General features: G+C 40.6%; 1 protein-coding gene across 3 annotated transcripts in view; it reads right to left on the minus strand.

The window, feature by feature from the left end:
* LOC134619975 (cyclin-dependent kinase-like 5) overlaps positions 1 to 16,295 on the minus strand; it is a 55,242-nt gene that overhangs the window by 17,835 nt on the left and 21,112 nt on the right. For all 3 annotated transcript variants that reach the window (XM_063465806.1, XM_063465803.1, XM_065469685.1), the window contains exons 4-7: positions 4,059 to 4,104; positions 3,748 to 3,884; positions 2,598 to 2,718; positions 641 to 700 (exon numbers count right to left, since the gene is read on the minus strand). In XM_063465806.1, the coding sequence (XP_063321876.1) occupies positions 641 to 700; positions 2,598 to 2,718; positions 3,748 to 3,884; positions 4,059 to 4,104 (364 nt within the window). The remainder of the gene's footprint in view (positions 1 to 640; positions 701 to 2,597; positions 2,719 to 3,747; positions 3,885 to 4,058; positions 4,105 to 16,295) is intronic.

Genomic DNA, 16,295 nt, shown 5'->3' on the forward strand with positions numbered 1-16,295 from the left:
GGCATACAGCATATTTATAGTGTTTTTATAGTGCCTGTGAAACCCTTTGAACCTTTACATGATATTAGGTTAAACAAGTTTAAACAAGGAGAAACTTTTCCCTCACAAACGGACATTTACTACATTAACCCAGACATTCATTTCCAGTTTCTCAGAGCTCCAACTCCCCGATCAAAACAACACACAGTGAAAGTGACTGCGCGCGGCAAGACTCGGTCTGAAACGTAAACCTTCACAGCGGAGTCTGTTTGGCCCGTGTCTCTTCTCTCAATGCCTTTGGCTGACACAGAGCAAACAGCAGGTCTTCAGTCTCTCACACCAGATTGCCTGTGTGATTCTGGCCACACCATGTTTTACGTTTCCCCCTGCTTCTGTTGTGGCGCCGCCAGACTGAGCTGAAGCATGATTATGCTCTTGTTGCCCAACACATTTCATTAATTGAGATGAAAGAAGAATGACCAGCCGCAGAGAGGGGAGGCGCACACACGGCTTTAGATAACCGGATGAAGCCTGCCTGCTGCACTCCTGAAGCACTGGTTTCAGCCAAATATAGTATCTGTTGAAAACACTCCTTTTACATCACAGCTCTGACTGTTTGAGCACCTTTCTTACAGCGCGAGGATCGAATAGAGGGGCTCACCGAAGTCACATAACTTGAGGACGTCATCGGAGCTGATGAGTAGGTTTTCTGGCTTTATGTCTGAGGAGGAAGAACACAGATGGAGAGTAAGCTGGAGAGGGGCATCATTATCATCATCGCTATTACATCACTTCCATCAGTTTCTGCCACCACACATTCATCTGCTTCATTGAGAGAACGATTTGAATGATTACCCTTCAGAGAAATGGAATTTCATCAGCAAAAATGCACAGATTGGGGGAAAAAAAACTATAACCCTTACACTGAATCCCTCGATAACATTGTCATATGGGTGCCTGGATATACTACAGGCCATTTGGATGCCTGCTCTGTTGCTCTCAGTGTGCCAAAAGCTCACATGGGCCATCTGGTTTCCTGCTCTGCTGCCACTGATTCACCAAAAGCTCTTCTAGTGAACAATACATCGCTTAGTTATAATGCTGATAGATATAATGCTGAAGATGCTATGATATCATGGGGATTGACCAGGATGGACAGGTATGGAATGAGTATATTAGAGACACAGCTCAGGCTGAGCGGGTTTGAGACAAATTTATAGTTTGAGATGTTTGAACATGTGCAGAGAAGGGACAGTGGATGCAATGGGCAAATGATGTTGAATATGAAGCTGCCAGACAGGAGGAAAAGAGGAAACTCAGAGGAAGTTCATGGATGAGGATATGCACAGGGTTGGTGTGACAGAGGAGGATGCTAGGGATAGGGTGAGATGGAGGTAGATGATCCACTGTGGTGACCTCTAAAGGGAGCAGCCAAAAGAAAAAGATGAAACTATGAAGCTAAAAAGATAGAAAGTGAGCCTATTCTGACTAAACACCTGTCTCACATAGTGATACGAACCATGAAACTGGACCCAAAAATATTTAGACGTTACAGAGAGTATTGAAACTATGATGTATCCCATAATATTGATGCTCAAAGTTAATGCTTTTAACAATTCTCAAATGAATTTTATATCAGTCTTCTGTATTTAAAAACATAGGAGGACTGAACAAATTAAAAAACACCAAATTGTGATGCAGCTTTATTCACTTGGAAAATATTCATAGTAAGAAGGTAAAATTTTACATGATGCATCAGAGCTCCTTTTGGCGGCTCTCTTCTTAATGAGTAAGGTGACCATATCACAACAAACTGAACGTGGGACAAAGTGAGACGTGTTAATAATACTGAGAGGTAGTCAAATATATTACATTTAAATGCAACATTTCCAACTCTCTTGCTAATAAAAGATCTTTAGCCGTCTTTGGGTTTCAGTAAAGATGCATCCATACACTCATACATGTTTTTTTGCACCATATCTGACAATTTTAGCCATTTTTAGCCAATTATGAGACAGAAATATTGTATCACTTTACACCACATTTTCTCCTGCATGAAACAGAAAAATCTAGCACAGAAGATAAAAACTCTATTTCCCTGTACATACCACTACCTCATTTTCTTTGTGGTAAACCTGCAAAAAAGGCTTAAAAAGCCCACTTTATACGTGAAAGCTGAACTTTAGAAATGTGCACGTCCAGCAGAAACAGTCAAAATTTGGGATACTGTCTCAAGATGTGGGATAGGAAGACAAGTAATAAAAGTGCTGTGCAGTCTCACATAAAAAGCACTATCAGCATACCCTATTCATAAGGGGTTGCCACAGATTTTTACACCAGATGCAACCCCAAAGGTATTTGTGTCTTTGCTTGGGCTCAAACCAGGGACCTTTTGCTTGTTAGACACACATGTAAATCACTACACTATGGAAATCAGGTGATTCTGAAGGGCTCATGTGGGAAATTTTCTCCAGTTTGGTGGATTTTATATGGAATGACCATGTTTTTTCTCCAGTGTAAGCAAAAATAATGCTGCATTTGTCTTCCTGCTCTGGGGGCCTCTCCTCTATCTCACTAACACTCTGTACTCTGTGTTCAGGTTAAGAAAAACGCCTTACCTCGGTGAACAATGTCATGCTTATGGCACCAGTGAATTGCTTTGATTAGCTGGAAGATGTAGCTGCGCGCTTTTTCACTCGGCACACCGTTTGGTAACTCCTCGAGCAGCTCGAGCATATTCTAAAAGAAAGAGAGAAAAAAGACACAGTTGAAGAAATCAAAGCTGAGCTCTTTATTATCATGAGGGATTTGGGGGTTTAGCGAAGGAATTCTAGGTTTAACCCTGAGTTTTCAGCATCGGGTCGACCCGTCCAGACCTGACCACCTCTGGAGCAGGTTGCATTTGAAGTAAGGGATCGACAAGCTTTTTAAAGTGTGATAAAAGTCTGTTTTTCTCTGTTGGAGAAAAATGGTTCCTATTTGTGAAACAATACCTATTTTTTAATTATCTATTTTGTGAATAGAAGGTTCATTAAGTGAGAACAATGCGCTGACTGCTTCGGGCTGCCATATCTGAAGCTTTAATGCGTTTAATAGCTCTGGTCTAAAGTCTTTTATTTTGAAGACGAGGTCCTTTTTTCTGCTTTTTACCTGATTTTGTGAGCAATTTTAAACAATTATAACGTTGAATAGAACTTAATTTAGTGATAAGATCCCAAAACAGAACAGCTAAGCCTCATATTTGCTGGCCAACTTGAAATTTGGATTTTGAGCAACTTACAGGTTTGAATGATTGAATGTTTCTTCTGGTTGATCTTTACTTGTACCTTTACTAGTCCTACACATTCAGACCGGGTGTTTTAATACCACAGTGCTCTACAGCTTTTCCCTATCACACAAACTCGCCCGCTGCTGCTTTGGCTGCTGCAGCTCTGTTGCTTTCAGCCTCTATTATGTGTTTAACCTCTTTGTATTTTTTCAAATATTATAGTTTGCTGTTATTTTGGAAAATATCCTGCTCTGTTGCCAGTATACCTCCCTGTGTTTGTCATTGGTCATATGCTGCCAATGTTATCTCTTTCACAGCGAGGTTGGGAAAACCCTGGATTGAATTATTGAGCTGATAACCACCTTCATTCATCATTCTGTTGATGTTACGGTAAGTGAAGCCAGAAGAAGAGAAGAGTGTGCTGAACTTGTTCTGCTACAGGCGACGGGTGAGAATAACACCAGAGTCAGTGCAGGTACCGGCCTGTGGTGGAAACCTACCTTCTCCACATATTCGAAAACAAGGTACAGCTTTCCTCTTCGGCGGAAGGCTTCTTTCAGCTCAACAATATTCTCCTGCTTGAGGGTGCGGAGCATTTTGAGCTCCCGCAGGGTCGTTTCTTTGACCTCTTCATTTTCTGCGTGGAGGTGAGACAGACAGGAAATGAGGATCACACTGAGCTGCCATGTTGTGATAGATATGGGATGCAGCAGGCCAGTAGAAATAAAGGACGGGGACAGTCTGCATTACAATAGAAATCATAAGTGCTCTCTGATGAGGCCTGCACATCGGGAGAGAAGAGCCCTCTTACCTTCGCTGTCCTTGAATTTCTTAATGGCCACAATTTCATTGGTGTCCTGCAGCAAAAACACAGAAATCAATCCTGTCATTACATCACGACAGTGGAAAAACACAACAGTGAGGCTGACTGAAATCATGAATATTAGTGTTACTGCTGCTGCCTTTACTACTGCGTTCAGTAGTGAGAATAACACAGTTTTGCATTCAGCTGTGGGGACTGTGGCTGAAAGTATATAAATTATTTAATCAGCAACACAAACAGATGTTCAAGTCCAAATCTACAAAAAGCATGCCTAATTAAATATCAGTAGCATTCACGTTAGCATGCAGGATGGGGATATTGCTTTGAACCTGAAACTGTGTGTTTCAAGCAGCAACTTTGAAGCTGAAAAAAAGTGAGAACGGACATCTGAACGTTTGCGAGGAAAGCTCCAAAATCAACACGACTTTTTACACATCCAAGGATGGAGCAGTCAAGACCAGCTTTGTTATTTCCCACAAAAATTATAAACCAAAGTAAGTGAGCCAATCTCTGCTGGGGAGTTTATCAGAGTGTTTGGTCAACTTTCCTGAGCTGATATGCCCTGAGAAAAAAAGAAGTGTTTGACAATGAGCCGATGGCTACTTGGCTCTGGATGAGAGTTGTGATATCTGCCCAGTTACTCATCTTTGTAAGCGGGATGAAGACAGAGTTGGAGATTTTGGAGGAGCTGGCAGCAATGCACTCAGTGAAAGGGACTACGACAGGGAATGATTTGTTCATGGAGGTAAGTGCTTGCTTGGAAAGGCTTGAGCTGAAATGGGAAAAACTGGACCAAATCTGACACAGAAAAATGGTGGACTTTTGAAAAAGATACAAGATCAAGTGACTAAAAAGAACCCAGAAGTGAAATGGGCATTTATATTCTTATACGCTGGGAGCTGTTGTGTATGTCAGTGCTAAAGATTAGAAGATGTTCTCTTTGGATCTACCATCGTATGTGAACCAACATTCTCGGTGATGAAGTTTAACAAATCCAGATACCCTGTCCTTCACATTTCCTCCTCAGACATTGAACCTGACTTTAAGCTAGATATCTCTCACTTGATAGAACTGAACTGTTGTGGACCAGGACTCCAGAACAGTCCATTCCTCATGTGCCCCCTTGGGAAAATTATTTGCCCAAGTCTGCCATAGACCCTCATACTAAAATACACACCTCAACCAATTAAATGAACATTTGTATAGCTTGATAGAGGCCAGTTTCTTTCTTTGTGATAACCTTTGTCTTCAATGTTCTTTAATGCATATTATCTGATAGTTATTTCTACAAACAGCCAATCCGAAAACTTATGAAGTTGCATGCAAGCTTTAACACACCCTCAACTTTCTCAGACAGAAACAGGAACTGGTAATCAGCATCTTCAGAGATTTATAGCGCTATCAGATCATGATGCCAGTATAAAGGTATAAAGAGCTTGTCAATCATTAATGGAAATTTGCTTCATTATCACCAACAATTCCTTAAATGCTCCCATTTGCCTTAATTTTTATCTTCATTTTGGTCTTTAATATCAGAATTTATAACAAAAACATTAAAAAAAATAAATAATGTGTGAAGCATTTTTCAAAAACTGTGTCCAAACCCATCAATTCTCTTCATTATTCTAACAGTCCTGGTATAATCACAAAGATCTCCTTCACTGGTGCATGCGGTTTCCTGCATATGGGACATAAAAAAGGTCCTACACCTTCACAAAGTGAGGTTAGTACACCTGCATCAGCGCAGACTCAAGGTTGGAGGGCTCTGTAACCTACTTTAAAGGGGAAGATTTGTTGGTTTGGAGCAGCACTTAGTGTAGCGGGGTGAGAGTGTGCAGAGAGATGTTGTAGAGGCCGGACTGGAAAATGGGCCATTCGGTCTATGATAGTCTGCACCGAGCTAACGGACCTTGTTAGCACCCAAAAACAGAAAAACAAGTTGGTGATGGCAAAAAGGCTCACATGGGGCTCAGGACATCCAGAAAGGGTCACGATGTGGATCTGAGAGGTTACAATGTTATTTAATCTGATTATATGTATCTAATCTCAAATTACACCAAGTTTACTAGTTGAAATGTAAGCAAATGAAATCAATAAACAGGATTCATATACAAGAGTACTTACTTGAGTGATTAATAAGCGAGACATTTGTCTATTTTGAGATGACCATATCCTCATGAGAACCAGCCTATTCATTTATGTCCTCTTAATGGACATTTGTTTTTGGTCTGTATCTTTTGACTTATTTGAGCTACCCTATTAACCCCCGTTGAGGTCAAAAGAACACATCCTGGCCTTTCCAAGGACATCTCATGTGTTTGGGTGGCCTCTTTTAGCTGCAAATAGGCAAGACGTCACAAAAAATGTAACTGAAAAATACTTGTTTCCTCGGTTCTCAGGAGGATATTAGGCATATCAACTCTCTGTGATGTCAGAAAAACTCAGAAAAAGCATTTAGAGCTGCACAAAATCTGAGCTTTTAGATCACAGTGATTACTTGTACAGACACTGACCTAATTATTCAAACTCTGGCCATGCTTTATATGAACAGTCTCCATTTTAACAGCATATATATGACAGAAAATAAAGAAAAGCAGAGAAGGTCCATAGAAAAATTGTAAATGAATCATTATCTGCAGCTCTAGTGCGATGGGCAAATCACACGCTTGATGACTACGCTTTGCTTTGTAATAAGGGGTCATACCATAGAAAAAAACTGGGAGAATGAGTCACTGTTGAAGTGCAGCACAAACAGAACCAGTGGACCTGCAAAACTTTAAAGCTCAATAATTCTAAAAAGCATCTGTGTTATTTGTTAAAAGGTACAAGGTGCAAAATTATCAACAATAAGTCGAGCAGAAGAAGAAATTCGGAACTCATCAACAGCAAGATACTTTCTGTCATCCCTTCAGGAAGTTCTCTGCGAGACAGACACCCCGCCACTAGCCCCGTTTCTTGACATGTCCTAGTTAGGCCTGGTATTTCTGCCTATGGCTCAGAGCTGTGCTCCAGTTCCCCCCCACCCCTCCTTCAGAAAGCCAAAGGCAGCGTCGCACCACTACAGCATGGATCAGAGCGAACAGCCAGCACTCCTGCCAGCATCGAGAAATGCAAGATGACTCACAGCGGGGTCAGAGCACGACAGCCTGAGTGAAGGAAGACGGCGAGCAGCAGAGACTAAACAACCTTTTTCATGTGTGAACCTTGATCACTAATGGAGGAAATTAGACCTGATCAGAAGCTACACATTCAGTTCAAAACATCAGGACACAGAAAATCAGAGGCTTAAACTGCATGCAGGGATGGACAGATGGTGAAAGTCTGGACCGATGCCATTGTTTAAAACAACAATCTGCTGATTCTAATGTGGGACATTTTTGGGGGTTTGTTTTCCTTTAGATTTTGATTGTTGTATATTTCCCCTTTCATGACAGCGAAACGAAAAAGATAACGTTTAATCTTCTTCATCACTCAACTCTCATATAAATAAGGAACCTGGATTGAAGTGAGCGATTAATTTAAAGGACACAGCAGATACACATCGTCAAAGTCTCACCAGCTGGCAGTTATTTTTAACCAGTACAAAAAAACTACATACATAAACCAGCAAATAACTCCAATAAGATTGTCATCGCATGAATCATATTAAGTACATCCCCTAACTTTGAAATCATAAATATCGAAAGGTAGAAAAAAAACTCTCTGAAGCTGCAAGTTTAAAGATCAGCTATCAAAGATGTGGACCAAGGCCAGAACCTGCCCACCAAACGGTCTAATTTGGTTAATTGGATGCCTTTGCAAAATACACTGCTACTCTTTTTCTGGTGATGTTGCCATTACACACAGGAAGTGTGAAAAATCGATGGAAAATTACAAGTATTTCTAGAGCTAAAGAAACTTTTTGGAGAAAAAGAATTTGTGAAGGTTTTTGGCCTTGCCTCTGTGATCAGTAAATCAAAAAGCAAGGTATGCAGTGACAACAAGCTCACTGAATGTGGAAAACTAAGACCACATCTACATGCCCAAGTGCACTGAAGTGATTCCATGTGTATGGTTGATGAGATATTTGGATTAATGAGAAGTTGAGCAGGTGGCCTGTGAGTGTATAAGTCAGAGAATAATTTTTTTAAAAAAAAAGCACCTTAGAGCCACTTTAAAATGAAGTGTGGCCTGTTTATTTGATCTGTAGGTGTTTCAGTTGATTTTACTTCTTGTCTCACCTCAGTTCCACCCAGACTCCACTGCCCATTTCCCCCCCCCCCCCAAAACAACCTAAATCCAGTCTTCAAAACATCCCTTTGAAAACAGGATTGTTGACATCTCTGATAATATAAAATGTTTTTCTGCACTCTCTGACACGGACACAGCAGCGTGCCAGTAAACACACACTTGCCACAGCAGAGGGAAGAAGCGCTGTATCGCACCAGCCCGAGGTCTCAGAAGTGAGTCCTCAAAGAGAACACTCCCATCATCTCCACCTCCGCAGAAAAACACCTAAACCACCCGGCGAGGGACTGCAAACTTTCCTCTTTCTTTGCTCCAGTTCACACTGCATCACATCAGTCATTTAAGTCAGTTCAAGTTATTTCTGCTTCAGGTACAAATTGCAGCCAGAGTGATGGCACATCCAGCACACATACACAGCGCTCGCTCTCATCTCTCAGCTGATAACAGCCATCCAGGAGCAGATTATAACAGTCAAAAGAGTTTTGTAGTTCATTATGAGAGCGTGTTAATATTGTAGGGATCAGCGCGGAACACCAGGTGCTCTGAACCTTACTGAGCTGCCTTTTATTTTAAGCTTTGTAGGAATTCCCATGTGGCGATGGACTGTGAAGCTCATTCATGTGAGAGAGAAACCAAGCTGGGTAAATGATTATTTACTACGAGCACAGTCCCTCTCCCACCGCCCGGATGGCACAAACACCTGTTTGATGTTTCCTAAGGCCAGGTACCATAACATGATGATCATCACCAAAAACAGTAGCGTACAAAAGGTCAGCTTTGGATATAACATCTTGATTTGTACATTATGCCTATATACAGATGTGATCGTCTGGTTATGGAATGGGTGATGTATATAAAGGTGCGTCACCCATTTTTATATGAAGTGCTCTTTGGGCTGGTTTCCTCTTCAGAATGGTAGTCGACCTCCCAATATTTTACAAATGTTTGCCCCTTGAGTCGCAGCAGAATTAGGCTACAAAGCTTTTAAACACGCTTACTCCTGTTTTCCTGGAATAGAAGCTAAATGTCAAACTTGGTCAATTTTAAAGGGGTTTAAAGGAGAAAATAGTCCTCTTAGCAAATGTGATTGCTCTTAAAGTTTCACATTATATGATCTGGATGTTGTGTAGTGTTGTGTGATTGTTTATGTTCATAATTATTACAAGCTCCTTTGCCCTCTTGGCTTGGTCAGTAAAAGTACTACAGAAGTATTTTACTGTAACAGGTTGTATAAACGTAATTTAAGTAATGCATTACTAAAATATATAATATGCAGTGTTGGGAAGGTTACTTTAAAAATGTATTCCATTACAGATTACAGAATACGTGCCCCAAAATGTATTCTGTAACGTATTCCGTTATGTTACTCAATGACAGTAACGTATTCTGAATACTTTGGATTACTTAATATATTATCATGCTTTTTGCAACTACGCGAATGTACTATTGCTGTGTGATTTATTACTGTTGCTGAAGGTCCGCGGCTCCGAACCGTAGTAAAGGGACCTCTGGCTAATACGTCTGGTTCTGTGTTGGGCTCGTAGCCGAAAAATAGCTTTACTTTGTTGTCTGGGTCAAGTTTGCTTGAGAGAGACAGAGAGAGGCGTTGAAAGGCTGCTCCAACGGAACTTATTGTTTCAGAGGAAAACACGAACACAGCGTACAGTCCACTCGAGTCTTAATAGCTTACTTACAACTGGGCTCGTCAGGCACTCTTCTTGGCTGCAGTGGTTAGTATTATATTTACATGCTTCCAGCTCCCGTTTTTGCTCAGTGACAGCTCGTACTTTTCCTTTTTCTCCCTCCTCGCGCTCACAGACACATAACGTGTATGGCAGTCCATTCTCCCTGCAGCACGGACTACACTGCCCAGGAGGCTACATTCTTTAGAGCTATGTCTGTAGCATTCTGCCTATTAGCTTAGCACAACAACAACAACAAAAAGGCGCTCTCTCACCCAGTAAACACGCAGTCACAGAGAGCGCCATGGCAACTGTAATGCTGCTGCCTGGAACAACAGAACGTAGCTGTCAAACAAAACCCAAACAGTCCTGACCCGCAAAAATATGAAACAGGAAAGTACCGCCGTGTAATCCATTTATTTTAACAAAGTAACTGTATTCTAAATACTACCTTTTTAAACGGTAACTGTAACGGAATACAGTTACTCATATTTTGTATTTTAAATACATAACGGCGATACATGTATTCCGTTACTCCCCAACACTGATAATATGTCACCTTCAATGTTCCCTCTAAGCAATTGCGCACTGCTGGCACCGTCTCTGCGCACAGAAAATCTGCTTGTGCACAAAAAAAAAACTAACCTGAATTGAAATTAAAATAAATATGTTAACAATTCTGTTTTACAGTGTTAGTCAGTAAGTGACTGGCTGCTCCAGTATGGGATTAGAACATGCCACCTTATCCCATAGTCCAGCCAATGATGCATTCACATTCGTATATACCTCGTTGACAGGCTATGACAGCGTCCTTATGTGCCGACACCGGTGTTTTAGCTAGCAAAGCGGTGTGGCTGATGTGGAGTGAAGCCACGTTAATGACAACGTGTACAACCATTGGAGATGTAAGCAGGACAGACGGAACAATTGACGGAAAAAAGTGTGGACTTTATACCAGTTTTTAAATTGTGTTGATAGGCCACGTAAAACCAGAGTTGTGATAAAAAATATATGCAATGTTTGTTTGTTTTTCCCGAATACTATCCTTGTTTATATTTACTGCGGGAAGAAACGGTAAAAACGGCGTTTTATAAGGAAAACCTCCAAAGCACTCTCCGCCTGTGAGCAAAAACAAAACCACCCCTCCCCCCTCCAGCTTTTCCTATTGGTGGAAAAATGTACCATGTCGACCAATCAAAAAATGATATGGCAAAATGGCATTTAGTTGTTTAGGAAGGGGGAAGTTTTAGGAGTGACGGCGGTGTTTTGAGATGTGAGAGATTTGCAACGTTTAGCGCAAATCTTGTGTAGTTAGTGTGTAGTAGTCAATAGTTTTGTTGTGTGTGTCAGAACCAATGACTGTATAAAACATACAGTTTTATACTGTATGTTATACAGTCATTGGTCAGAACAATGAGGCGACTGCTGAATGTTACAGGAGTGATACATCTCCTGTTGTCAGGCCTGCAGGTATCAGGCTGTTGTTCTCCTTTTTCTCATAGTGGACAGAAATTATTTTTTGGAGTGGCACAAATAATTTGTGTGGCATCAAATTTGATGCAGAACACCTGATTGTTCTGTAAATATTTTAAAATGTTTATTTAAAAGCAGCAAAAAACTTTGTTTGCAAAACTCAGTTACTTTTTTGAAGAAGTGACTATATAATTAATTGCCCAACATTGGTCATTATTTACTGTATTTTGCAGACAGAGAGTTACAGGACTCTCTCCCAGACCACAGACTTGTACTCATAATACAAGTCAGAAAAAGAAAAGAAAGTTGCGTTTTCAAAATTGGAGTTCAAGTTAATTTTCACTTCCAACATACTACACAGGTCATGAACAAGATTTTTTTTTTTAATTTTCATTGTAAGAGGGGCTTAATTAAAAGTACTCTAACATAAATGTAAATGCTGTAATTTGATTATTTTAATAAACCATGTAACTTGGATGGATTTGATGCTGGCGTGACCACAGTGCATACGTCTGCTGTTGCTCACAGTGGTTCAAGGGACCGCTCAGGGAGTTTGTGTGTTCGCTCAGACAGATGAAAAATTAGAGGGAACATTGGTCACCTTTTTCATACAGAAAAAACAAGTTAGGGCAGCATTTAGAAAATGCTCAGAAAAGCTATGAAGCTTTTGTTTACTTTTAATTTCTGGCCACACTCGAACCAGAAATGCAGCAGCTGTTTGTTTCGCCTTTAAAAACATCTGGAAATATATGCCGCCTGTGATGTCACTTCGGTTGTGATTAAAGCTCACACTGTGGGATTATTTTTCACTTCCAGACACTGATAAATCAGTTTTGTAACTATGCAAATCTCACCCACTGGAAATGATAAAAGACGTCAAATTAATTACAAAGTTTTTCTTCGTTCATAATCTTGATTAAATCAGTCATCTCCTGTGTTTTCCACAATTAGTCAGTGGAGGATGCAGTCATAACTCTGCCGTGTTACTTTGTGCATCATTTTTCCATCTGGTTTGAAGTGTTTGCTGCCGATCGTCTGTGGCAAACTACAACACTGAACCCAGCATTAGGAGCATTGATTTTGTGTCACAGGCTTGTAAAGCTTCAAATTATTAGTGTCAAGATCCCATGCTCAACTGTCCAAACAAGGAGATCAAACGTGAACCGCCAGGCTTTGGTAATAACAGCTCTGTAGTTCTCCGTGATGATAAATGCTCCAAGTGTAAAGCCAATAAAATGTTCAATGGTAGCAGAAAAATTACCCCAAAGCAAAGCAAGAGGCTGGTGCAAAATGTTTAGGTTGCAGCTTTAATTTTGCCCCAACAGAACTATCGATACTGTACAAAGAGCCAGAGTTTTCCTTCTTTGGCCCAGTGAGCACCTCTGTACAGAAGGCTGCTGAGCCAGCACTTCAGACAATGCAGGGGACTCTAGGTGATGTTCAATGATAGCCCCTCACGTCCCTGGAAATAACTCCTATGGACTCCGAAATGGGAGTGGACTGAGTGGAGTGAGCAGTGCAGTGCAGTGCAGAACGAGTTCATTTGCTAGAAATCCCAAACAAAGCTGGTGCCAACGGAATTACATTGTCATTTCACATGTTTAAGGGTAAAGGTGAAATGTACCATCCACTTTATCTAAAAGGCATAAAAAAGTAAGAAGGACCTACGCTAACAGTGTCAATCAATCCTCTTTCTTCATTTTAAACTGCAACATCAGTCCCACAAATCCTTATACAGCCTTTAGCTGATCCAAAACGCTGAAAGTGACTGAAATTAGATGTGATATTTCTCCCAAATTAGTTTCTCTTCATTTAGAAGTTCAATCTTTCTTCTCACATTCAAACTCCTGAAGGATAAGTCTCCATCATATTTTAAAGACCTCGCTGTATAGGTGCACTGACATGTCGCACTGTTGGAAATTTCACCAGCTCTGATTGGTCTGTTTGGTAGTAATATATGGTGCAGGTAGAATAACCCGAGGAGTCCTTGGAGACTTTATGCTGTCCTCTTTTCCGTCACACCCCAAACACAGCAGATGTCTGACCCTCGCTGAACCTGGGTCTGTTAGTTTTCTTCTTGTTAAGGAAGTTTTTCCTTAAAAGTGGGGAGTTTTTCCTCCCCACTGTCAGTGCTGCTCAAAGGGGATTGGTAGATCATTGAGGTTTTCTTTCTAATATTCTGTTGTTTTTACTTACTTTACTAATAGAAAGCAATGAGGTGACTGTCGATGTGAATTGGTGCTGCATAAATTGAATTGGATTAAGGTTAGCTGCAGGATAATGACTCTGTGAAATAAAATGTAAGATTGTCCTTGGCATTATCATTGTGCCTTCTGCCAGTGAAGACATTTGCTGTTTTTGTTTGTTTTTGTTTTGTTTTTACAGCTCTGAAATATGTGTCTAGACTCTGATAGCTCTGAAGCCTTGTCTCCTTTCTGAGTTTCAGTAAAATAACCTGCTGTTCAGTATTTATGAGCACGAAGTCCAACATGCAGAGTTTCACCTGTGATCGGAGAGCAAAGCAGACAAACCAGGTCAAAAGTGAAAAAATGGCTTCCACTTGAACAAGGAGTCAATGCAGTAGTGTAAATAAAGCTTTTGCATAGCCTCAGTTGGATTAAACAGGTTACCATAAAGTGAAAGAAGCATAGAAAGGTTTACTTTTAAAATTAAAACTTTCCTTTTCGACAGAGCTTATAGTGAGGGCTGAATCAGGTGACCCAGAACTATTACTCAATCATCCTGCTATTGTCTCAAGTTGCTGGTGCACATCCCATGATGCACTGAGCATCTCTCTTCCTCTTTTCACTTCTGTATGTTCCTCTTCTCTCTTACCTCAGCTGTTTGAGGTTGATAGATGCTCCTACCTGTGCTGGGTTCTTCCAGAGGTATCTTCCTGTTAAAATGGAGTTCTTCCTCCCCACTGTCACCAAACGCTTGCTCACCGGGGTTTTCTCTGGTGACATTAGTGGCTTTACGTGGACCTTATTTGTGATATATTAGTACTTTTCATTTGCCCAAGACAATAACGTCACTGTTAGACAATCTGCTCGCTCTTAGTTTGAAGGTTCATTTGCTGCTAAATGAGTGCTTGCGAGTGCATATGCCCCCTCCGCTTTGATACTGCCACAATGCAATCCTGTGGGAAACTCTGAATATTGTAGGGTGTTCACCTAACATTATGCAGCACTTTAAAATGACAGCTGATCTGGCACTATTTAAATAAATAATAAGTGAATTTAATCCTAACATGCACTCTTGCAAAGTAAACTGGGTTGGCTTGCTTTATGGTACTAGTGAAAAGTGTTTGTGCAGGGCTGGGCAATGACTGAATAACTGGGGTCAAGGCAAAAGCTAAAAGGAACTTTAGGTAAATGATTCACTAAAACTAAACTGCATGTTCGAGTCGACTGAAGCCAGGTAGTGCTTTCTGTGCACGTTGAGCTCTGTAATGTATAAACACGTGACAAAAAGAAAAAGCCCATATCCAGGACGTGCGCACACAAAAGGCTGCACCAACAGGTGGGCCGAGCCTGGCGGTCTGCGTTTGACAAAGCTTCAGATTTATACTTTAAATAGCCTCCATCTATCAGGGGACAGTTACAACTTTAACATTCAGACAGGAAACATGTGTCCCCTCTACATCTCTCTCTGTATTTCTCTCTCTCTCTGGCTCCTAATAGGACCACATAGGCAAGTGTTCCACTCAAGGTGACCCATTTAATGCTGTGAAAGTCCTTTTTTTCCTCTTCTGTCCCAGTTTCTGTTCACTGGGTGCAAAAATAACTGTTCCCTTCAAATGGGGCGGTAGACATTTTTTTTTTCCCACTAAATAAATCTAGATGTTATTGACAGCTTATATGGGAGGGAAAAAATTACTGCATCAGTTCAATTATTGGCGGAAAAAGCACCAGCAGTTATATAATCTTAAAAAAAAAAGAAGAAGACTTGAAGCAGTACTAAAATAAAAGATAATATGAAAAAATTATTAAGATAGGACAAACAACAGATGACTGCAGAGTGGTCGTGACTCACTTGATGCTACACGGCAGCTCCTAAAACACTGATGGGCCTATTAGATCTAGTCAATACACTAATTACTAATTTTTGAATCGCAGCATGGCAAGTTACAGGCAAAGGCAATGCAAACACGACTAATCTCCAGCAGATAATAGATTTCGGTCTCAGTAGGCAAAGTGACACAGCATTAAAGAGTAAATTATCCATGAATCACACAGCAAAAAAACATCTTAAATGACTCTATAAGCTAAATATGTTTGAGCACCATGTATTACACTTGTGGCCACAACCTAATTAGACATCACACCTAGTGTTACTCCTTCACAGCCTACTTACTAGCATGAAGCCACAGTGCAAAAATACAAGGGTGCCAGATTCCGGTCAGATGTGGAGGGTCAAAAGGCAAAAAAATAAATAAACGTGCTATTCTGAAAGTAACCTCACAGTTGAAAAGCATATGCTTTCAAAGCCAAAGCCGCCACTGCTAATTGCTTCTGTGCACTCAGAGGTAGGTATTAAACAATGTGGAAACAGCATGACATGAACTGGCATGAAAAAAGCTTAAGGTGAATTAACACAATAGGCAAAATCCCCACTAAAAATGCCGTGTTACGATCTAAAAGTCAGGCTTTGTGTTGGTTAATGATATGGGGAAAAAAAGAAAATCAATCAATCAACAGCCAGTAATGCAAAGATTTAAACCTGCAGCTCAGCAGCGTCAAACATGGGTTCACTAAGGCTTGTATAGTTTATACCCTAATAAAATAAACAGATAAAATTCTCCTGGATTATACAGGGTGTATCCAAAAGAAACATCGTCTGA

The sequence above is a fragment of the Pelmatolapia mariae genome, linkage group LG23, assembly GCF_036321145.2.
Source record: "Pelmatolapia mariae isolate MD_Pm_ZW linkage group LG23, Pm_UMD_F_2, whole genome shotgun sequence".
Taxonomy (NCBI): Eukaryota; Metazoa; Chordata; class Actinopteri; order Cichliformes; family Cichlidae; genus Pelmatolapia; species Pelmatolapia mariae.